Source organism: Pezoporus occidentalis, unplaced genomic scaffold (assembly GCF_034315485.1).
Source record: "Pezoporus occidentalis ecotype Australia unplaced genomic scaffold, CSIRO_AGI_Poc_V1 ctg30, whole genome shotgun sequence".
In the NCBI taxonomy this organism is placed as follows: Eukaryota; Metazoa; Chordata; class Aves; order Psittaciformes; family Psittacidae; genus Pezoporus; species Pezoporus occidentalis.
Window position 1 is genome coordinate 962,088 of NW_026914941.1, and position 23,653 is coordinate 985,740.

General features: G+C 49.1%; 1 protein-coding gene across 6 annotated transcripts in view; it reads right to left on the minus strand.

Annotated features, from left to right (window-relative positions):
- Positions 1 to 23,653, minus strand: part of ATP11C (ATPase phospholipid transporting 11C) — a 120,164-nt gene that overhangs the window by 91,773 nt on the left and 4,738 nt on the right. For all 6 annotated transcript variants that reach the window (XM_062627397.1, XM_062627398.1, XM_062627392.1 and 3 more), the window contains exons 2-8: positions 11,180 to 11,299; positions 9,404 to 9,493; positions 5,786 to 5,866; positions 4,702 to 4,809; positions 3,980 to 4,108; positions 1,572 to 1,675; positions 601 to 651 (exon numbers count right to left, since the gene is read on the minus strand). In XM_062627397.1, coding sequence (XP_062483381.1) covers positions 601 to 651; positions 1,572 to 1,675; positions 3,980 to 4,108; positions 4,702 to 4,809; positions 5,786 to 5,866; positions 9,404 to 9,493; positions 11,180 to 11,299 — 683 coding nt within the window. The remainder of the gene's footprint in view (positions 1 to 600; positions 652 to 1,571; positions 1,676 to 3,979; positions 4,109 to 4,701; positions 4,810 to 5,785; positions 5,867 to 9,403; positions 9,494 to 11,179; positions 11,300 to 23,653) is intronic.

Here is a 23,653-nt window from a genome sequence, read left to right on the forward strand (position 1 = left end):
TTTTGAGGAATATGTGCAAAATGTTCAGATCTACTATGTTCCATACTTACATAAAAAACAGATTTGGAAGGCTTCAAAAACCTGTCCCATTCTAACACAGCCAATCAATGGCACCAAAATTGATGGCTTATTTTGCTCCCATTCATGTTTTCAGTTCTCTTTGAAACCCCTACCCACGACCCTCTGTTGCTTCTAGGGACCAGACAGACAAACCACAGCACAAATCACACCCAGCATCATTCTGGGGTTTGGTGACTTACAAACATAATTTGCTTATATTTTACCTGAAACACTGTGAAGTTTAAGTTTCTGCTTCCCTTTGAGTAACAGCATTTGGCAATTGCCTGGTAGATTTGTTCCCCACCAGCAGGGAGGACATTACCGGTGGTCCTTCCCCAAGAGGGGTTCAAACAAATCACAGCAGGGTAGTAAGTGGAGAGGTTGACTACAGGCCTCCCTTAGTAATGAAATACCGGGAGTGGTTAAAGTAAAAGCCACCATTTAGGGTTAAAGAAGAACCCTAATGATGGCAGCACAAGTTCAGATCCTTGAAATTGCAACCTCTTTGAGAAGGGCCAGTGAGAGGGCTGCAAGACCAACCTGGCTACGGGCTCTTGGTTACTTCTGTAGATGATGATTCTTCCAACAAACCTGCAATAAAAACATGAGGAACTTATATTACAAACACCTCACAAAGAGCTACCAGAAACACACTAAACAGAAGTAAGGAGATGGAAGCAAACACAAACATGTGCATTTGAGGTTCAATGCTTCAGCAGGGTGGCTGCGTGCAGGGCAGGGAGAAGCCACACAGCCCTCATGGCCAGGGATAGCCGGTAGCAGCAGCAGTACCTGACCATGTCGGTGCACCCCAGCACATCCCCATTACAGAGCACAGAACCCAGCAACCCTCCTTCAAGGGATTTAACCACAAGGACCAATTATCCTGGAAGTCATTCAGCCCAGTGCATTTTAATTGGGAAGCAGAGTGGCCTGAGGATGGACACATGGACCACGACCCCAGCTGAGCCAACAAAGAATAGCTCATTCCATCATGCTAAGTGCTGCATCAGGGAGGATTTGCTGCAAAGGAACCAAGCCCTGAAGCAGCGCAGTGTCCGCTTCACCATCCTCATATGGAAGAAGCCTGGCAGCTTATCACTGCCTTGGGAACCTTTTGGTCTCTGATGAAAACACCCTTCGCTTTGTTGAATTGGAACTTCACAGAACCCCAGCCTGGTTTGTGTTGGAGGGACCTCAAAGCTCCTCCAGCTCCAACCCCTGCCATGGGCAGGGACACCTTCCACTAAAGCAGCTTGCTCCAAGCCCCTGTGTCCAACCTGCCCTTGAACACTGCCAGGGATGGGGCAGCCACAGCTTCTCTGGGCACCCTGTGCCAGCGCCTCAGCACCCTCACAGGGAAGAGCTTCTGCCTAAGAGCTCAATCTCCTCTCTTTCATCTTAAAGCCATTCCCCCTTTATTAGATCCCCTAACTGGTGGTACTCAGGTGTCTGTGGGGAGATGACACCAGGCAGCTGCAGGGCAGGAGGGGCAGGACAGGCAGACTTACTTGTAGAGGTCAGGCTGTGGCTGTTCACACTCAATCGTAGCAGTGAGGGTGTCGATGGCTTCATCCGTGCAGAGCACAGTGGTATCCCGCACTGCATAGTGAGTCTGGGCAGAGAAGCACAGCGTCACCACGAGCCCCCAGCAACCCAATGGCCAGGTTTTATACCCCATTACTTAAAACACCACCAGCAAAGCCTTGTCAGCACCAGCAGCTCACCCAAACCCTCACCCTGCTCCCACAGAGCATCTCTCAGTGATAGACTGAAGTCTGTAAGTTTAAGAGAATCCACAGAGGGAATGAGCTGCTGAGGAAGGCGTGCACCAGAAGCAGAGCATCTATGGCTTGTCCCTAGGGTGGGGTGATGCTGCAGGTGCCCCCGGGGACCACTGATCCGATGCTCCTGAGGGTAACCAGACAGCAGCTCGGGCGCACAGGGACCAGGCAGAGCGCTGTCAGACTCCAGCCTATTTTTAGCAGCCGCTGTTGCGAAGGTTCATCTCTCACAATTAACTGGAAAGCCCACAAAGGATCCGCTCGCTGCCTCCCGGGCTCTATTTATAGGAGCTACTCAGAGCTCCAAGTCACGGCGGCTGCACGGCAGGCTGCCTCCATCCATCCCTCCCCAGCAACAAATCCATCACAAAGCTCCTCCGCTCCTTACGTCCGCATCCCAGGGGGACCGTTACGCTCCACGCACTGTGGTCATGGCATCAGCAATGCCCACCTTTGTGCTGGTGTGGGAGCCTGCCTGGCTTTTTGTATGGGAAGCAGAGACACAAACACACAAACACCTCTGGTATAAACCATGGGGTTTGGGAAACATGATGCAAAGCTGTGCCCGGTACCAAACCCTGCCCTTTTGGGGGGGGTGATGCTGCTGTCACCATGGATGCTGTGCAATTACCAAGTGGGACTTGAAAGCTTCAGCTCCACAATCTCTACACCCTGGGTCCCTTAATGGATTTAGAAAGCACATGTTCTTTTAGGTAACCTATGACTGAGGATTTGTGCTTCAAAGAGCCCTGACAAGATCCCCTCTATAGTTCTGCTCCAGTTTCACCTAATCAGGCATCCTTCCCACATCTTTGACCTGACATGTCCCAAAAACAAAAATCCCCACCAGGTGGCCAGCGGATACCAGTGCAGATGAGGTTTGGGCCATGCTTCCCTGACCCTCTTTGTGCAGCAAACCCTGGTTCCTCATGTTAAACCTATTTCCCCAAACAGCACCACCTTTTCTATGCCCTTCCTCTTCATCTCATCAAGAAACAGGAGACAGCTCCCAGTCATCTACAGGAATCCAGAAACCAAGAAGAAAACCGACTGCAGTGCTTGATACAGCAATTCTGCACTGCACTTGGGACTCAAAAGTCAGTAACAATCAAGACTCTGAGGTTGTGCGAGCTCAGGCATACAATACACCTGACACAAGTAAGCCATTGCCTGTTTAACATGGTTATCTATTCCCAGCCTCAAGCCACTTCAAAGCTCCACTTCACTAGTGGAACCAGTCTGGTGCACCAGCACTGCACCAGCTCCTACACAGGATTTCCAGCACTGATTAACAGCCACCCATAAAGAGACAAGCCACAGAGCCCGTACCATACTCATCAGATTGATAACAGCATTCCCACCGACTTCAGAGCGTGCTGGAATGAATCAGGTCATTTTGAAGTACCTTCCAGTCTCATACAGACACTAGCAACTGCAGGAGTAAGTATTTCTGACACACAAGTGCAATGAAATGTTCATGCCTTCTGATGCCTATCAGGGTTTTTTGCTGTTACTGCTTCTTTCCCCAGGTTAGAGAAGGCGGCATGAATAAAGGAATTAAAGCTGAGGAGGAGATCCATCCTGAGCGAGACTGGTATTAAATTCCAGGGCCTGATTCAGAGAAAGGGAGAACAAAAAACCCCAGAGGCGATGTTCTTCTCACGCTGGTGAAGAATTCCCCAAACGGATCTGGAAATACTGCCTCAAAAAGTCCCTGACCGCACTGGGAAAGCTGAGTTAAGCACCAAACACATTGGCATGTCCTGGAAAGGGAGCTGAAGCAGCTGCAGGCACTGCTTTACCAACACGGGGCTGGAGCAGAGAAGCACTAACACACTTCCCATGATGGGCACAAGGCAGTGAAGCTGCCTCAATGAACATCAGTGCCATTTGGGGCAGTATCAGCAGAAATGGCTGGTGGAGATAAAGCAGAAAACAACCCCCAGGGGCCCTCGGTGCTGACGTACAGGGAGCAGACAGAGGGAAGAGCTGTTAAATACAGCCACGGGGATGGGCTCCGTGGGAGCACCCACCACTTACACACACACAAACCCTCTACCAGCACGCCTTCAGCTCCAGGCCCCCACTACCTCCAAGCATCACCTCTCAAACTCTGCCCCATCCATTCCCATCACCTTGAAATTGGACTCGCCATCGAGGCTGGCTGTAGTGACATAACACGTCCCATCAGTGCTGCTCGAGGCCAGAAATATCAAGTCACAGGGGAAGGTCTCATCTGCTTTCACTTCTACTATGTCTCCAACCTGGAGAAAAGGAAGCTTTTTAGATGAAGAGCTTTACTGTTGTCAATAGATGGTCGCAGATTTAGCTTCTCTCAAAACCTAGAAGAAACGATGTTGGCTAAAAGGGAAATCAGGATTGAAGAGGCATGTCGGTCCCCGAGCATCACTGTACAGCCCAATAGGTCCATCCAGCTCACAGTGCCCACGTGGCACAGTGTTTATTCCTCTGCTAAATCTTTATAGAGCAAGAGACTGCACTTGTCTGAAGTGCGATGTGATAAATTAATGTCAAAGCTAAGTGTACTTTCCTGGTGTCCTTGGGAGAGCTGGAAATGAAAGAGGACTGCCTGTCCCGGGGAAGCGCAGAGCGCTGACGGATCTGTCACTTGTCAGCCCCGGTACAGCTTTTGTGAGACAGCTTTTCAAAAGCAATCAAACAAAAGGCAGCTTCTCTCTTGAACCAGGAACAGCTCCTGGAGCACCTCACCTGACAGTGAGCTCACTGGGGCAGCTCTAACCTCAGCGCATCCCTCCTCCCTGCTCCCGTTTCCACACCCTCGCGTTGCCATCGGCTTCAGTGATACCCACACACGAGTTTCTCTGTGAAGAGTTACCTTGATTTTTTCACTCTCCTTCCGCACTTGCTTTGCATTTTCCACAATGAACACATTGCTTTTGTTCACTTCGTTGTCAGCTCTGTGCCTCAGCCAGTCCTCGTATCCCTAGGCACGCAAACACAGGCGACACAAACTCATGAGGAAGCAAGCTAACACAAGAGGATGAGTAGGGATGGAGAGGAGAGATATTAAAACAATGAATAAACCAAGCAGCCCTCAGACCTCCTTCGTGCGTGACAAAGCATCCACCAAAGTGGCTCAGACTGAATCAATTTATTTTAATAACTTCATATGCATATTTGACAGATTCAGAACAGATTAAAAATAACACACACAATCTATATGCAGTGCATGCAACGAGCAGCTCAGCCACTGTAACGTGTTGCTATTATCCTCAACGTTGGCAAGAACAGGCTGATAATATGAATAATACACTTAGCACCCTGCAACTCTTCCCTATGGTAACGCAGGATGAGACTCTTCCTCTTCAGTCCTTAGTGAAAGAATGAAACATTCAGATTGGAAGCAAATGGGCTTTACTCCTGCTCTCCCTTTCTGACCCCTGTAGAAGAAGCTTCTTTTGTCATTCAATCCCCCTGTAGAGGATATTTTTAATGGCCCACGTCCATACAGTGGGAGGAAAAAGGGCTTTTAACACCAACAAGATGAGGACACACGTTTTCAGCAGCTGAGTGGCTGAACAGAAACTGTCCTTTCCATTTACCACCATGGGAGCAGAGTGTGGGCTACATTTAGAGTGTGGCTCTGCAAAGACTCAGAGAGTGCATCTAAAGAGAGAAGAAAAATTCAGCTGTAACCTTTACTGACCCTCACAGTTTGCTTACAACAGTGCCTACAGAGATGCTTCATATCGCCAAGAGATACCAATAACCACACTCAACTGGTGCTCTGCAGCCTCTCTTGCAAAGCACCAGCAGACATGCCTCACCTCCTGACAAGGGTTCACCAAACCTATCAGCCCATTTTGGCGACTTCAGAGTGTATTCAGACACACATTCATGGTTTTCCCCTACCACAAGTCCCAAAGAGCATCTTCCTCTCCCCATGCTGACACTGGTACCTGTTTGATAGCTGTGACAGTGATGACGAAGAAGAGAGGGAGGCCACTGGTCACCGGGCTGGTCGGGGTGTCCACTATCACCTGCAGAGAGAAGAAATGTACTGCTGACAAGTGGGTTGCAGGAAGCAGAAGCAGCAAGAACTCTGGTAACAGGAAGAATGGTGCTTGTCCCACTGGGTGTACGTAACAACCCATCAGAGAAGGAAAGGGCACATGAGAAGGGATCACGCAAGCGTCCCCAGGAGTGCTCTCCTCCATCTCTACCACCTCCTCCTGAAGACCATGGGATATCCTTGGGTGGGAAAATCCCTATCAGAAGTAGCTTAAAACCTACATTTGACCTTGCTCTAGTGGGAAACAAAAGCCTGGATGAATGGGCTAATGAAGATGGGCTACATAAGCACAAGTATTCAAAGTGCGGATGCCAACAAGCCTGCTCCCACCATGGGGTGCTCTGCAGAGGACTGAAGCAAGGAAGGAGGATGGGCAGAGGCAGAAGCAATGAATGAAGGGAGAAACACCCTAATTTCTCACTGAGCCACAGGAGGGTTGTTTCTGCTCTTTAATAGTGAAGATGGAGCACATCTGAAACCTAAAACACACCTGGTTATGAGAGGGAGGACAATACCCATTGCCTTGAACTATCAACACTCAGAGGTTAAAAATAACATGCATCAGCCCAAATGACCTATGAAATACACTGCAGAATGGAACCCGAATATTAAGTAAAACAGAAATCCACACTTTGCCTTCAAGCTCTCCAATTTGGAGTTCTGAGCATGATTTAAGCACAGCGACTGCCTCGGGGGTAGATAGCTGGATCCTTCCTGAGCTCAGTGTGGCACTCAAGCAGCAAATCCAGGCTCCTTCATCATTAACTAAACCTTCGGGCTGCAGGTTCTGACTGTATCATGAGCTGGCCTGAAGGGTATGAACACAAGAACAGGCTCATAACTAGGAGGGAATAACGTAAGGGGAGGACAAGCTGCCCTCCTGCTCCCCCTTCATTTGGCCATTTTCCTGCTGTCTCTGCAGAGGATGGGAGCACAAGAGGCAGATGGTGAGAGCTGTGGAGAGGGGGAACCTCAGTGGAGAGGCTTTGTGTGCCCACAAAGGGGCTTTGTCTGCCTCTGCTTGTTTGCACTTCCCTGGCAGGCTCACAAACAGCAGCATCTGTACATGTATTGTTTTGGGCTGCCTGCAGAAAGCTGTGCTAAGGACAGGGCTGCTCTTATCAGCTGGCAGGAAGCTACATGGATTTTAACCCTGTACTCTGCAAGGCTACCCTGCAGTACTGCAGCCACAGCAAGAAGAACCAGAAGGTATTGAAGTGGAAGGAATACACCCCAAGAAGCAGCCAGGTAAGGGGTGTATGAGTTAAGTATGAACCAAGATAAGCACAACAAATACTTCCAGGAACACAAAGCCCTGGCTCATTCCAATTGGTGTAAAGGTAGAAACAAGACTTTGGAATAACAACCTCAAGCGAGGATAGATCCATGGACACATGGCACACAGCACATGTAATGGCCAGTCACCAGGGTGGCATCACTGAAATATAGGCAAGTCGGATCTTGGGAATACCAAAGGAACTTTGGCTTTTAGCTGACAAAGACAAAGGCACTGAAGACACAGTTGTATGTATTTTGCTTGACCAAATGATTTCTGTCCACACAAACACTGTTTTATAGACACAGGAGCACAAACATGAGATGAAGTCCCTGGAATAACTCATTTATGTGTTTGGACACTGCATTCCCAGCACATCCCGTGGCTGAATACTGCTCTTCCCCTTTGTGGCTGGTAGAAAGCCGAGGGACGCAGAAGCAACAAGCCAGAACATCAAAGGCAGACTCCTTTGAAGCTATTTTTGAGCTGTTTCAGGACTTCAGCAGCTGCATTTGGATCCACTTAAAAGTGACAAAATCTTGTTATTTAATAGTTTCTTCCTAACTCATTGTTTAGGAGACTAGAAAACACAGTCCAGAAGTCACCTCCATCAACCACAAGGGACATTTTTCATCCCTGGCACCTCCTAAATTAACTTTCTGCCATCAGCTTGGTCTGCCTACAAACACACTTGGACTGTGCTTACTCCAAACCAGCCTCTTCCACCAGGAGCTTACTCTCAGTTTCCTCTGAGCGTTGCAGTAGATGAACCAAGCAGTATTGTTAGTGTCCTATAGGTGTTTTATGTTTAATGCATGTACTTCCTCTCTCTAAAACAAGAGCTGCATTTGGAATCATTGATTGCCATTTTGATAAAGGGTTTCAGCAGCAGGTAGAGCAGATGCACCAAGCAACCCCCAAGCGCTGTGATACTTCTCATGCAGCACATAGGGCAATTCCATTAATTTAAAGATAAGCAGCAACATTTAAGCTATAGATACCATTTATTGAGCTATAACCCTTGGTATTTTAAGTGAATGGAGTGGCCTTGAGTGCTTTTTTTAAGGCAAGTGGCATCCCAGAACAACAAGCACCCAGGGGCAGTCGGTTACTCTATACAGCAGCAAGTGTATTAGTGCTGTCAGGTTGGGTTTAGTTCACTTGGGTTTGTCGTTTCTCTAATAGAGCATGAGGGTTGCTTCCCTATTTTAAAGGTGCCCACAGAATAAAACCAAGGAGGGAAAGCCAGGCTCTTCTCACCTGCATAAACCTGTGCTTAAAATGGGCAAGAAGCTGAACTGCAACTGATTTTGGAAGTCTAAAACAAGAACATCCCATGTTCTTCACGGCCAGAGGGTCGAAGATAAAACATGACACTGCACCACTAAATGACCAGCTACACAAAAAGGACACCCCAACTCCAGGGCATCACTTGGGTTCAAGGCAGATTACAAATTCAGCCTGACAAAATGGAGCAAGGCCAGTGGAATCAGGAGATGGAGGTGAGCCAGATGATGCCGGGAAGATCAGCCTTTCATGTGATGCTGCCAGGATGAGCCATCCATGGCCGTTATCCCGGGATCCCCCCTCTGCAGCAGCCACCAAAATGACTACCAATCATAACTCTTTACAGCAAGGATAAAGCACTTTAGACAGTCATCTCTTAAACACACAGCCTAGAAGACAGTGATACCCCAGATATGAAGCACCAAACCCCAGAGAAGTCCATCTAACAGCAGGCTGCTTAGTAGCCCCACAGTGCCATTTAATTTGCTCGGGTAGTGTTCTAATGCCTGTCTTCAGCCCTAAAGCAGCTTCACCTTCCCAAAGCTCAAGCTATGCATTTGCCTGAGTATAGCCTGTCTCTTCTGCTTGCCTGGAAACTCCCTATAACCAAGATATACAGATATCACATAACTTGGGAAAACACAACAGAAGTAATAAAGGTGACCAAAAAACTAGACCTTAATTCTGTAGCATCAAATATATTGTCACCAGTTGACTGATCTCAACACTGAAAAAGTTATCATAGCTTTTTGATTGTTGTAGCAGTCAAACATCATCTCAGGCAGTCCCCAACTCCTTAATGCTTGGTGTGCCTCAATTGTAACAGAGCTTCCAACTGAAAAAGAGCCCAAACATCTCTTTCTAAGCACCACGGCCACTTTTGAACCTCCATTCTTGTTCAAGCTGTGCGTGCATGAAAGCCACCCCTGGCAAAGCTCTTACCTGCACGAGGAAGATGATGAGGAAGTAGAAGTTGGCAATTCTTCTAAACTGCTCGAACAGGTTCTTCGGGAGGAAGTTCCAGAGGGTGTACTGCAGGGAGACAAGGGGGGTCACCAACAGACCAAGGCACTACAGCTACAAAAGGGGAAGCATCTGCACAGAACAGGAAAGGGGTTGGTGCTTTAACCCAGCGAGGAGCACCACAGCAACGTGTCTGGTGTGCTCCAGGGAAAGGTCCAGGTCCCTGCTTCAAAACCAGGAGCATGATGGGTACCACTGAGCTCCTGCTTCTACATCCAGGTCCAGCCCTCTCTGTTGGATCCTTAAACATTGGGGGTGTCTCACAGCTTTGTTTCTTTGCTTTAAAGCAGGCAACTATATCTCTTTTGTCAAAATAACCCAAAGCACATGGCTGGAGATGGTGAAGGGAAGATAAAACCAGGATCTGTTCCAGCAGACAGCTTCTAGGTAGATCTGATTTCATGAAGAGGCAACGCACACTGCTGAGATTCCAAAACCCATCTTAGGGCTGCTTTCCATTAAAAGAAAGCCCTGTTGCCCACATAAATGTTTTATTAGATTGTGGCTCATTATCATTTTAAGAAGGCTGCTGAATCATTTGCTTTGGAGAACATGTGGAACTTAAGAACAACGTGAAAGATAATGGGTCTAATACCTGATCTTTCAGTCTGCCTCAAGCAGTAATAAGCAGCTAAGTCTTAAGACCAGTGTCCATTTGATAAGAAAAGAGTGGTCAGGTAAGAAGAGTCCATACCCAGCAAATGTAAATGGAGAAAAAACAGCAAGGACACCACATTCAAGAATAAACCAGGGAAGAAGCAGAATTAGTGCTAAAGCAAAGCATTGTCAGAGAGGGAACTGAAACAGGAAGGACCCTCTTGTGTGCCAGGGAAGCATCAATGGGAGTGCTACACAAGTTAAACATGTAAAACCTTTCCTCAGCATAAGCTGAGACAGCACAGACATAAATACAAATAAGATCCAAGCTGTATAAAAAAGGAAAGGAGAAGGAAAACCCCCCTTACAGCTCAAGGACATGAAACCGAAGCCTGACTGCATGCCGAGCATCCTGAATCCTAAGCGACATAATCTGTATCCAGCTGTGTTGACAATATGGGATGCCACTTGTTTGATATTTCCCTCAAATTGGCTTCGAAGCTTTTGAAACAGCTTCATGAATGTCATGGAAAGAAAAAGCTAAGCAGAAGGCAGATGGGTGTCATCGCAGCTCTCCACCATAAACAAAAGCTGCATTAATACTGTCTGAATGTTTCCCCTTTCATCCCAAGGGATAAACAGAGCATGGTTATTTTTGTCCTATCTCAGGAGAGAAAAAAAATAATCCATGGAACAAAAAAAGAAATAAGGGAATTGTGTTTTCCTCTCCATTTATAAAATAGCATTCCCACTGCCTTCTGCAAATCTGAGCTGCTGGCGCCTCATGCTGCGTTACACTTAACCTGTCCTCTCTTCCCAAAGGGAATGCCAGGAGACATTTAAAAGGAAAACCCAAATCAAACCAACCCAACCCCATAAACCCAATGTGTCCATGTGCTTTGCCCTCATCCAGCCCAGAAGAAAGGAACTTGTACACACCCCCACTGGGATTGATAGGAAGGAAAAGAGACCAATAGAGAGGCTGGAGCTGTGGTGTACAGTACGTACCAGGCTGCTCCACTTGCAAAGAGACCCTGCCACCCATCCTTGAGGAATCCAGAGTCCCTAAGTTACTCTGGACAAGGGGATCAAGCTCACCTTGGAGGAGACAATCCTGTTGTCACAGAACTTCTGTGCCACGTACGCATCTGTTTCCAAGACCGGCCGGTGCCCGACCACCACGGTGCGTGTACCGACCCGCTTCTCCTCCCCAGCACACTGCGGGGCAACAGGAAAGGGGAAAATCAGCTTTTAGCTCAAAAAAAAAGGTCAAGTATTTGCATTAATGGCTTCTAGCTGAATGCACCGCAGTGTTCACTGGAAATAAGGTGGCTGGAACCTTAAAAGTTCCCTTCTCTGCTCCTGCAAAAGGATGGAGAGCAGAAGCACACATAAGGTCATAAAGCAAAACCAATACAATACCAAGCCTACAACCTGGGGTCCCCACCACTGCTCAGCCACTGACCCCCCCCCAGGAACAGCCCATGCTACATCCCACCAGGACAAGTCCCTGCTCGTGTTCACTGTGCTCCTGCCCTACGCAGGGCAGCTAATCACAGAATGGCCTGGGTTGCAAAGGACTTTAAAGATCTCCCAGTTCCAACCCCCTGCCATGGGCAGGGACACTTTCCATGATGCCATGATTGCAGGCTGTGCCCATCTGCCAGGCGAGTTTTCCTTCTCAGAGGAGAATATACCTTGACCAAGCACTTTAAGTCATGAGGAATATAATTTACCTGCTACACATCTCTTCCTAGATCCAACCTGCAGAGCCCTTGGGTCTCTACACAGGCTTTAAAACCTGGACCTCATGGGTACAATGGGAACTGCACCCTCCTTTACGCTTGCTTTCCTGTCAAATCCTCAAGTCCACCCTAAACATCCCAACACCACTCCGGTGCTCAAAGAACTGGGATCTAGCCTTAAAAAAGGTGCACTTCTGCTATTGTAATATCTCCAATAAAACCAGAACTAACAAAGCTGTTTCACATCCCAAGCTTCCCAAAAGACATGTGGGGTGCCAGCAGTGCCCGCTTCTCTTACTGGGGGTTTATTTTAAAGCAGAAGATGTCACCAGTGAGTGATAACCTGGGCTTGCTGCCCTGCAGCACCACGGGAAGGACGAGGGGAACTGCAGCAGAACAACCTTAGAAGGGAAGCAAAGCGGCTTTACAGGAGCCCATCACCATGGGCTCTGTTTCCATCAGCTTCCAGCACCCTCGAGGCCCCCTGAGGACTGGAAAAGCCTCCTTTGAAAAGCAACAAAACTGCAATACGTTAAAAACCAGCTTTTCATTCTGTCCAGGTACCACCTCGCATACAACAAATGTCCCTGCCACAGATGCTCACAGCCAAGGGAGGAGAGCTGGCACCAGGAAGTCTATTGCAAGGTCAAACTTAAACTTACAAAGCGTGGCCTTAGAACACTTACAAAGCGTGATCTTAGGCCAAACTAAGGGGGTTTTAGAGTTGTGGATTTTAGAACATGAGAGGATTTGTCACTGTTCATGGTTCAAGGGCATAAACAGGTGACACGGCTGCTAAAGCACGGGCAGACACTGTTTGTTCTCCACTTAATCATTAATCTTCAACCCTAGAGCTTGTTTGCTTTGAAAGCCCACCAGGGCAGCTGCCACAAATGCCAAATCCCTGCCCTGTGTCAGCTGCCCATCATGGGCTCAGCCCTGGCTCCGGCTCAGCATCCTGGTTATCCAAAGGGCCCATTGCAGGGAGCTTGTCAAGTGAAACCCAGCTAGAGAAAAGGCACTCTCAAAAGCCATGCTGAGCAGCAAGGCCTGGGAGAGATGCTTGGGAAAGGGTAAAACACCAAAAGGAAAAGCCTAAACAAATTAAAAGGTAAAAACCTAAGCCCTGTCCGTGTACCTGGAGCAGTGGCAATTGAATGGATCTGGCTGCTCCAGGAGCAGGATCTGCCCAAAGGAAGCAGTAGCTCTTCCTTTCCCTGGCTCCCCACCAATGTCTGCAGCACCTTTAATCACAGCAGTGCTTTTACACACTACAGCATCCTCAAGCCTCCAGGGGATGATGCTAGGAGCAGAAGAACAAAGCTTCTTGCAGCCCTACACCATGTCCCTACATCTCCTGGATGTAGAGCCTGCAGCAGACACCAGCACCCAGGCAGCTCCCATCTCCACTGGGCACATCTGGCTGGCCCCAAACATGGACCAGGCACATCTGGATCCCAGTTAGGGAACGCCACCCGCCCAGCACAGGCACCACCCTCCCAGCCTCATCACCACTACCCACAGCAGCAAACAGCACATCTGAATGAGAAACTAGACCCCAAAAAGGTTCCCTGATGCATCTGCTGCATTACGGATGTCGCAGCTATTGGTCCTGCCAACATGCACCCCGGGAGTGAAAGCCAGAGCCATTCATCCATGCCACAGCAGCGCTGGGGAGCAGGGACAGACTGTCCCCAAGCATGAAGTCCCTGTCACATCCCCAGGCAGGAGCTGGAGCCAGGCTCATGCCTGGCAAGCATCCCTCCAGCATGGGGAGGAAATGAGAGCTTCCCTGCCATGCTGCCGGCAGGGTGATGGGAAGGGTGAGGGTTTGCCCAACACAGGTATTGACATGGGAACAACAGAGCTGTGGTTAAAACAGTCCTGGAAATACATACACAGGGATTCACCGGGCAGGAGTATCCATAAATAGCCATGGAAAACCTGGAGATGTGAAGTCCCAGGGCTTTCACCCCTCAACTCCCCTTCAGTTATGGACACGGAGCTGCTGGAGTCCAGAGGAGGCCACGGAGATGCTGCGAGGGCTGGAGCAGCTCTGCTCTGGAGCCAGGCTGAGAGAGCTGGGCTGGGTCAGCCTGGACAAGAGAAGGCTCCTGAAGGGGAGACCTGAGAGCAGCTCCAGTGCCTGAAGGGGCTGCAGGAAACCTGGAGAGGGGCTTGGGACAAGGGATGTAGGGACAGGCCAAGGGGAATGGCTTTAACCTGCCCGAGGGGAGACTGAGATGAGCTCTTAGGCAGAAGCTCTTCCCTGTGAGGGTGCTGAGGCGCTGGCACAGGGTGCCCAGAGAAGCTGTGGCTGCCCCATCCCTGGCAGTGTTCAAGGGCAGGTTGGACACAGGGGCTTGGAGCAAGCTGCTCTAGTGGAAGGGGTCCCTGCCCGCGGCAGGGGTTGGAGCTGGAGGAGCTTTGAGGTCCCTTCTAGCACAAACCAGTCTGGGATTCTATGAAGCACATCCCACAGAGATCCATGGTGCACCGGAGCCCTCTGCACTGGCGGTACAGGGACAAGTCCTCACTCTCTGGTCTACCCAGACTCCCACCACCTCCCCTGGCATTTCACTCCCCACTCTCTCCACCATCCCACAGCCCTGCACAAGGTGCCGGCTCAGCTCAGCAATTAAAAGCTCTTACTTTGACAAGCCCACCTCCAACAGCTCACTAATAGACTGCTAAGTCTTAATAACAGCTCTCAGCGGAGACCTAAGAGGAGATTTAGGGAGTAACTGCGAGGCTTTGGGGAAAACCATAACCCATGCAGATCAGCAGGGGGAGGATTTAGAGACTTTTCCCAGCTGCTTTTCATCAAAAAAATTAATTCTGATAGAAAAAAAAAAAAGGAAGAAAATATTTCTTGGATCCAATTCAAACAGCAGCCTCGTTGCCTGCGGGGCTTTATAAAGCCCATGGTCCACAGCACAAGGGTCAGCTCGTGCAAGCAAAAGCCAGTTTCTTCTGCTGTTTAGAGCCAAGCCTGCCAAAAGGATTACTGGAGGGAAACAGGACTGTGCTCCCCCCATACACCTGCATCACCTCCCTGTGCCTCAGGCACGGTGTACACAGGAGCGCTGGGAGACCAGAGTGATCCATAGGGATGAGTGGTGTCAGACTGCTCACATGAGGGTCTGGGGGTGCTGTTGGGAGCCCCAGTAACCCAGATGAGCTCCCAACAGCACCCCAGAGACACCACACACCCCAGGAATCAAAAGGATGGAGAGGAGGAGGTTGCTCTTGAGAAGAGCCACTGGCCTGCCTGCATCACCTGAAGAACAGCCCTAAGGATGCAGGTCTCTCCTACAGCAATTCAAGGTTCAGTTCAGGGCTCCTGTTCCACTCCCTCAGCATCTCAGCCAATCCATCACTGAGTTAATCATTCAAGAAGGCATCCAAACCAGATGTCCCCTGAAGGAGCTCAGCTGGAAGACAACACCTACAGAGTGAAACACAAATCACAGGAGGTAAAGATGAGGGTAGTGATGCTGTCCTGCCAGGAGCATCCTCTCGAACTGGCAGCTCACCATCAATCCTCACTGCACACCTCAAGCAGGACCAGGTGCCCCGGCTGCAGTAATCAATAACAGCATCATCGCCACTGACGCAGGCACACACAGCAGGGCAGAGTGCCGCTGTACTACATCCCTCCTCACGCCATGGATAAATCCAGATACAGAACATATTCCTGTTAAGTATCTCCATGTAACCCAACTTCCCTGTGCTTTCAACGCGGTATAAAGCTCATTTATTGCCCAAAGCAGCAGTTCTGAAAAGAGGGCATGTGGGATAATGCTCTTGTACCTTGTCCGCATTTAAAAAGCCCATCAACACACATCAATAGGCCAACTGAGGCTTGGCATTTTGCTATAAGCTATTCTTGAGGAGTCAGGAACAGGTACGATTTAAAGGGCACCAGATCAGGGCTATAAAAGCCAATGGATGCAACTAATGACCCAGCATCATTTATGACTTGAAGTCGCTGGAGCATCACACAGAGATGGCAGAATTACGTTCACAGCCCACACCACTCCCCAGATTCTTTGCTCGAGCTTAGACAAGCCTCCCTTCATGCCCCTTTCCCACATGGATGTCCTGCCCCAGCACAGCAGCTCCTGCCTGGAAAAGCTCCTCTTTCCCCATATTTCTGGGAATCCATCACAGCAGCAGGCACAGGACCTGGCACTCAGGAAAGCTGCAGAACTGGGTAAAAATTAGCAAACCTGGGTAAAAATTAATGGAGTGAGACCGAGTTCAACAGGAGAGGTGAACCCGCGCTCTGCAGCCGCCGCTGACAAGAAGCCACTTGAAGTGAGCTATTTCTAGGGCAGCTACAAAACACAGGGTTTAATTATATCCCCCATATGGAAAACAAATGTCTGTGCTACCTGCTGGCCCTGTTTCCAGAGATACAGTGGCAGAAAAAGACATATCCCCATCGTTCCCTTTACTGCAGTCTCAGAAAGCACCTAAATGAGAACGAACTGAGCAAAAGGAACTCCTTTCCTGTTTGCTGGCGATATCTTCAAGCAGCAAAGTAAACACTAAATAACACAGAGGGAAAATAAGGCCTAATACAAACCACAGGCATTTCAAAGGAGTCATCTGCTAAAACAAGAGGTAATTATACAGTACGAGCGCAAAGCTCAGCCCTCTCAATGAAATCACAGCTTATATTAAATAGATGCAAGGGGAAAGATTCAATCACATTACACAGTTTAGAACTCGTGAATGGTTTAAAGCCAAATCACTCCCGTATTGCTCCATTTATCACAGAAGTAGTTGAGAAGACGACCTGGTTTACCAAAAAAGCCTGCAGAAATAACACCACCTCCAAACACAGCCTGTTCCAGCTCCCGGCTCCTTTAGTGCAGAGCCACCACGGAGAACACATCCACAAGGCTAAAAAGCCTCCATACATTTAACATCGCATCCCCAAACTGCCCTGGAAAAGCCTCTCCCAGCACAGCGACCTCATTGCCCACCCAGTATCTATTGAATTCAATTAGATTCCTGCCAATGTTTCTTTCCCTCTTTGTCCTTAGTCATTTCAGTGCAAGTACAGGCGATGCTCTGAGTAAAGCCTTAATAATTCAACGTCTCGGTCTATGCTTACCCACAGCGACCACACTTTTAGTGAGATGTCCTGATGTAGAGAGAGAATTCCATCGATCGGGATCAACCCCAGTGCCCTCCCCTATGGGAAAGGGTCAATAACACGCACAGCCCTCTGGGACAGAAAAACAGTGCACTTCAAATACAAAGAGTCCGCAGGTCTAAGAGAAAGGGTTGAAGGTGAACACAGCTCCAAGCTCACCTCCCACTGGAGAGGACTTCTGCTGCTCATCCCTAAGCAGAAGAAACCCATGTGATCCCCAGACAAAGCAGAACAACACGCAAGAGCAAAGGGGAGACAACAGAAAACAACAGAACCATAGAATTGGTTGGGTTGGAAGGGACCTTAAAGGGTTTGGCTCCAGCCACAAAAGCCAAAGGTCCCAGTTCAATGTCAGAGGCTCTGCCCGTGCTGCTCTGCAAGGCAGGGGAGCGCAGGAGCAGCCTGGCTGCTCGGCTTCTCCTCTGCACCTTAAAGACGACCTCAAAGCTCCTCCAGGTCCAACCCCTGCCACGGGCAGGGACCCCTTCCACTAGAGCAGCTTGCTCCAAGCCCCTGTGTCCAACCTGCCCTTGAACACTGCCAGGGATGGGGCAGCCACAGCTTCTCTGGGCACCCTGTGCCAGCGCCTCAGCACCCTCACAGGGAAGAGCTTCTGCCTAAGAGCTCATCTCAGTCTCCCCTCAGGCAGGTTAAAGCCATTCCCCTTGGCCTGTCCCTACATCCCTTGTCCCAAGCCCCTCTCCAGCTTTCTTGCAGCATTATCAACCCACACTGCCACATCCTTAATACCAGTTGAAGTGCATCCATTGACGCAAGTAGCCCTGGCCAGAGCCTGTCCCCTTGTCTGCCCTGTCCCTTGGACATGCTGTTTCACTATATGGGCATGCAGGAAGGTCACCTTCACCAAGGACGATGGGCTGGAGAACAGCAGAGCCCAACCAGGCTGAGTTTCCTGGAAAAGCTAACTTGGACAAATAAAGGCACTGATAAAAGCAGAGACAGACAGGGCAGGGCGGAGGGAACAGGGGAAAGGGCTCCTTGAAACATTTAGGAAGGGTGGAGAGAGGAAATACAAGTTTCTTTCCCTAGATAACACATTTACAGCATGGTCCAGCCCTCTCCTTATGGATCACAGCTTCCGTTTGCTGTCAGATTCACATACGATGCAGAAAGCCATACACCAAAGCCAGCAGCCATCTGCTGGGACAGCATCATTTCAGTGCTGCTGGCTTATGGGAAATCTCTTGCTCCTGCTTCAAAGCATCCAACCTCTGGAAGTTTTCAGGATCTCAACTCTTTCTTCCCCTTTGCTCATCTTGGAATACAGGCAGAGTGGTTTTGTTCTTGGCAGTCCAAAGGAAAAGTCCGAGCAGCACGCTGCCAGCATTGAGAATTCAGGCTCACAGGAACACTTCAAACTCGAGAACTGAAAAAGGACATTGAACAAGAGCCAAATGTTTTGCAGAGGTCACAAAGCAAATACAACGAGGTCTTCCCATCTCCGAACCTCCTGCTCAAGCTGTGCGCATATGCCTGCTCATCGGCAGCTATTTTAGCAGGGCACAAGCTCTGCAGAGCAGTGATTTGCCCTGGCAAAAGCTAAAATAAGAGCAAACTGGAAAAAAAAAACCTCTAAGTTTGCAGTTGTCCAGCTTACATCAGCCAGCAGAGCTGTAATTTGATGGTTTTCCCATTGCCTTCTGGTCCTCCAAAGCCTGAGCTCTTCAGCTCCGGAGACAAAAATGCACCCTAAATACCATGTTGTGCATCCCAGCCCAGCCAGGCTTTACTCTGACCTCTGCCTCCTACAAGTATTTTGCCCCTTAAGTTTTCCCATCATTTCAGAGCCAGGCTAACGAATGACCAGTGAGGAACCCATTTCCCAAAGCAGTTTCCTCCCTTTCCTTATGGAAGCAAGGATGCTCACCAACAGGGGCCGATGCTGCAGATGCTATCACTGCAGCAGCCCAGAAGCTGGTACCCAGGGCTGCCCAACCTGCATCCCCCAGGTAAAACTTTCTGCAGGGAGGATGTCCTACTTCCCATGTACCCAGAGGGATGGGAGGGCAGGTCCAGGCATCATGAGATGACTGAGCCCCACACCAGCATCATGGGGTGATCATCACCAGTACTACAATGGGTACCCAAAGGTCCCAGCCCCTCCATTCAGATAAAGTTTTTCAACTCAAAAAAACCCAAAAAGTTCCATTTTTCTAACCCACCCTGTGCTCTACTGCAGAGAAATGTCTTTACAGAAGTAGCAGGAGATAAAAGGTGAAGAGAAGGAGAAATCACCTACTTCACCCATTGTTCCACATCCAAAACCAGCCCTAGATCTCCCTGGGAGCATTTTATGTCCAGATACTGCAGTAACCAGCAGTTTCACCCCTGGGGCTGCAGGCACAGTTACACAAGGATACTGAATCAGTGCAATCCACCCAGTCAGGACAGAAATCCTCAACATGTGGTCTTGAACTGTTTATCTTCAGGAAATCCTTTTGGCTCGTGCTCCTGCCAGGCTGGGTGAAGCGGCTGCAGAGCAGCCCCAGTGAAGCACAACCTGCCTGAGGCTGACCAAGCACCCGCACTGAGCAACACCAGCACTGCATTTTGCAGTGGGAAGAAAATCCACTTATCCACAGGGACATGGAGGCAAGGTCTGGGACAGCCCCAGGATGCTGGGCTTGGTGCTCAAAGGGTTTCAGTGTGGTCCATCAGCTGCAGAACAGGGCAGCATCCTGGGAGATGATTCACAGCCATCCCCATCCACTGCTTTCCCTAAACACTGGGATCATGGCGTTCCTACCCTCACAGTTACAAGACAAGCTCAAACCCAATGTTTCCTCTCTTTGCACATCTGATCCTCCCACCCAGCACTTACTGGAATGGTACTTGTCAAGTGGAAAGTCCCACTTCCATCCATTCAACTGCCCAGGAGGAAACCACCCCGCAGAAACAATGTCTTAGTGATATGGTTTAGTGGTGGGCTTGGCAGAGCTGGGGTAAAGGTTAGGCTTGATGATCCTAAAGGTATTTTACAACCTGGTTGATTCTATGTGCTTGAGAGTATTGATTTGGCTGATGCAAGGATGATGCCCTCTGGGTATCACAGCTAATTCTAGTGCACTCCCTCAGCAAACATGTGTAAGAAAAGGTGAGCTGGAAGTAAAGGGCTAAATAAATAGGAATAACACATCCACAACTCGGAGTGAACAAGACTGACATGCAAAACACCACTAAAACATTAGAAATCAATCACTATTGCATTCTAAGCTTGGCTTTGCAGCCCATATAACAGCAAGCCTGCTTTGAGCAGGTACCCCCAGTGCAGCCCCAATGCAGTGCTCAGGGCACTACAGGTAGCTTGGCTTTGTGTGAACACTGGGAAGGAATTCCCCAGAAATCACCCCAAAAGGTGGCAGGGCTGCTCACAAAGTGCATTTTGTGTTTTCCCTGCATTTAATTTCCCAGCAGTGAGATTTTATCATGATTTTTTCCCTTTTAAGCCATCACTGCAGCCTGTTGGTGCTTGGGTTTTATTACTGCTGAAAAGATCTTGGATTGCAATACCAAAGAAAGGGAAAAAGCAGCTTCAAATAGCATAGTCTGGCCTGTTGCGCATCTTACTCAGCTCTTCTAGAGCCTTAACAAGACAAATAGCATCCCTCTGGCTTGCAAATCAGTGCCTCTGCCACAATACTGCAAACAAATTACATCTACCAAGTGAGTGTTGCCTCTGCTTCCTGCTTTAATAGCTTTATATCACCTTATGAAGGTATACAGCGTGCTTTAAGATAGGCCAGACATAAAGACAGCTTGCTGCCCCTTTGAAAATACACAGCTAGGAATTACCAAGCCCAAGGGCCCTTTCACCTATAGATGCTGCACAATTCAGCTGCAATCACAAGGGAAAAGCACACAGCAAAGCATTACTCATCCAAGGCCACAAAGGAGCTTGACAGGAAACCTGTTTGAGTTGTGAGAAACACCAAGGAGCCTGATCTGCTCTCAAACTACCTGGCTATGAGGGCCTGGCGGGTGCTCATCCCTCCTTTCTGCTGCAGGAGGAGAGGAAAGAGCCCTTGACAAACAGCCGGATCTGAACTAAGTGCATTAGGCTTTCAGTAAGGAGAGCAGGACAAACATCTCTGAACCACAGCCGCTATCCATTACAACTGGATGTCAAGAGCAGGCATGCCTTTAGATTAAACTGGCTTCAGCTGGAATTCCACCTCAAACTGAATGACTAAAGCTACGGGATTCTACAAATTATCCCAAGAAAGAGCCCATATACAAAAATACGTATTTAATGCACCTATATATTGCACATATACATAATTAATGCATACACATTGTATACATGTATATTTAATGCACATATATATTGAAGTCACTGCAGCCTGTGGGCAGAACAGGCTTTTCCTGATGCAGCAGCCAGACAGGAGCTGGGAAAAGGCAGGAGACCTTTTAAAGCAGGGAAGTTTCACTGTTTCCCCAGGCTACAAGTTAGTAAACCAAGCTTAAAACAGCATGCCCATCCCCTGCAGTACCAACATCACCCTCCTACCCTGTAAGGGTGATGGCAATCCGTGTTAACAGCTCCATGCACAAGTCTTGGAGTGAAGTTTATTGCAAAAAGCCAAATGCTAAGTGCCCAAATCAAATGGTAGCCAAGTAGTGAACAAGCCACTGGTGGGATACTCGATAATTCAAAGCAACTCAGCAAGCTGCAGTGTGATGGTTACACTGAAAGCAGCAGGGACTGCCTTGTAGCTGTAGGGCCAGCCTGCAAAAAGGGTGCAGGAGACCCAGGAGAGCAAAACTATGGAAAAGAAAAGAAATGGCTTATAGTCATCAGCAACATGAGCAGCAGGGTCCCTGTTCCCTATTTCCAGGGAGCAGGACACACTTTCTAACCAGCACGGTGTCCCCAAGAGGAAGACACAGTCTGAGCACAGCATCTCCACGGACGCATCCTTCATGCGGCATCACTGCTAACAACCACCCAGCAGCGTCAGGCTTCTCAACACAGTGGTTCATCACCAATGGGCAGCAAAGAACCACAGCCCAGCACCCTCAGCTGCTGGGATCAGCCTCTGCATGGCCCCACAGGTAGAAAAAGCTGCAAAGCTCCAGGTTAACAAGGGGAAACACCAAATAACCCCTGCGAGGGATGGGGCAGCCACAGCTTCTCTGGGCACCCTGTGCCAGCGCCTCAGCACCCTCACAGGGAACAGCTTCTGCCTAAGAGCTCAGCTCAGTCTCCCTTCTGGCAGCTTAAAGCCATTCCCCTCGGCCTGTCCCTACATCCCTTGTCCCAAGCTCCTCTCCAGCTTTCCTGCAGCCCCTTTAGGCACTGGAGCTGCTCTCAGGTCTCCCTTTAAGAGCCTTCTCTTCCCCAGGCTGAAGAGATGGCCATGGGATGGACAATGAGAAGCAGATTTAAATCTGAACCCATAGATTAGTGTTTTCTAAGTTCACTATGGGATAAGATGTCTGGGCATAGGGCAAAAGCAGCTGCCTGCTCCTTCCACAGCCTAACCCACTTCCCTGGGCAGGGCTCAGTGGGGCTCAGAGGACACTTTAGGGGAGAAGGGCACCAAAGCCACCATCCAAGCTGGGAAACTCACCCAGGAAAACCTCCACAGCACCCTCCAGGCCCAGCACCCACCTCCTACACACAGCTACATACATACAGGAAACTCCCTTAGAAACCCCCAAGCAAATGCTGCCAGGGCAGGGCAAAGGGGTTAACAGTGCACTCAGCCACCCCATGCCCACGTTCCTTGTCCACCCCACAAGGACAGTGGGTTAATGTCCCCCAAGGGGATACACAGTCCCACACCACGAGGAACTAGCAGCCAGATGATGCTTTCCTGTTGCATATCTCTGCAGATAAGAGATGCAAGAAGTGTGGGTACCACGGGAGGAGGATGCTCACATGGACCCATCCTGCATCGCCTCAAACTTGGCCACTGGCAGGACAACAACTAACTTTGGTGCGATGGTTCCTCCTGGCTTACAGAAGCCACCAACAGTCTCTAGCAGCTTGGCTGCTAACTGGTATTAACACAGAAACCTCTCCCTTAGAGAGGAGATCAACGGTCACAGCCAGAAAGCGGCAGTTTTACTCGGAAAGGAAGTGCACAACCCAAAGGCAACAGGATGAAATCAGAGGCAAAGCTGAAAAGCTTGCTATTAATAGCCAGCCTGTTTGCTTTTACAGTTTTGGTTGTTAAAAGCAGATTGCCATGCCTTCAGCTGCAGCTCCGGACCTTCCCCACACAGCCCACACTATCATTATTACTCTTCTATGCAACTGGAGGCACAAATGATGCTGAGTGATGAATAAAACACAGCCTCGAGACACGTGTTCCTCCCCACTGGGAAGTTTCTGCACAGCACAGGTTTAACTGGCAGCCCCATTTCCCATTAATGTTTGACCAGTGCTCTCCAATCCCCCCCTTACAGCGATTCCCAACCTCTCCAAACTTTAACTACACACATGAATCTTTCATGCAGCTGCTTGTCCAGTGAAGGGAAAGGAGGTTTTTGTTTGAGTTTTATGTATTTATAGCCAAATGGTTGAGCTATTTCCAGGAGTAAGGCTATGGTTAGGACACTGCTGTGAAAGGTTAAAGAGATGGGTACAGGGACCTGAGAAACTCCCATAGGATGGTTAGGGTTGGAAAGAACCTT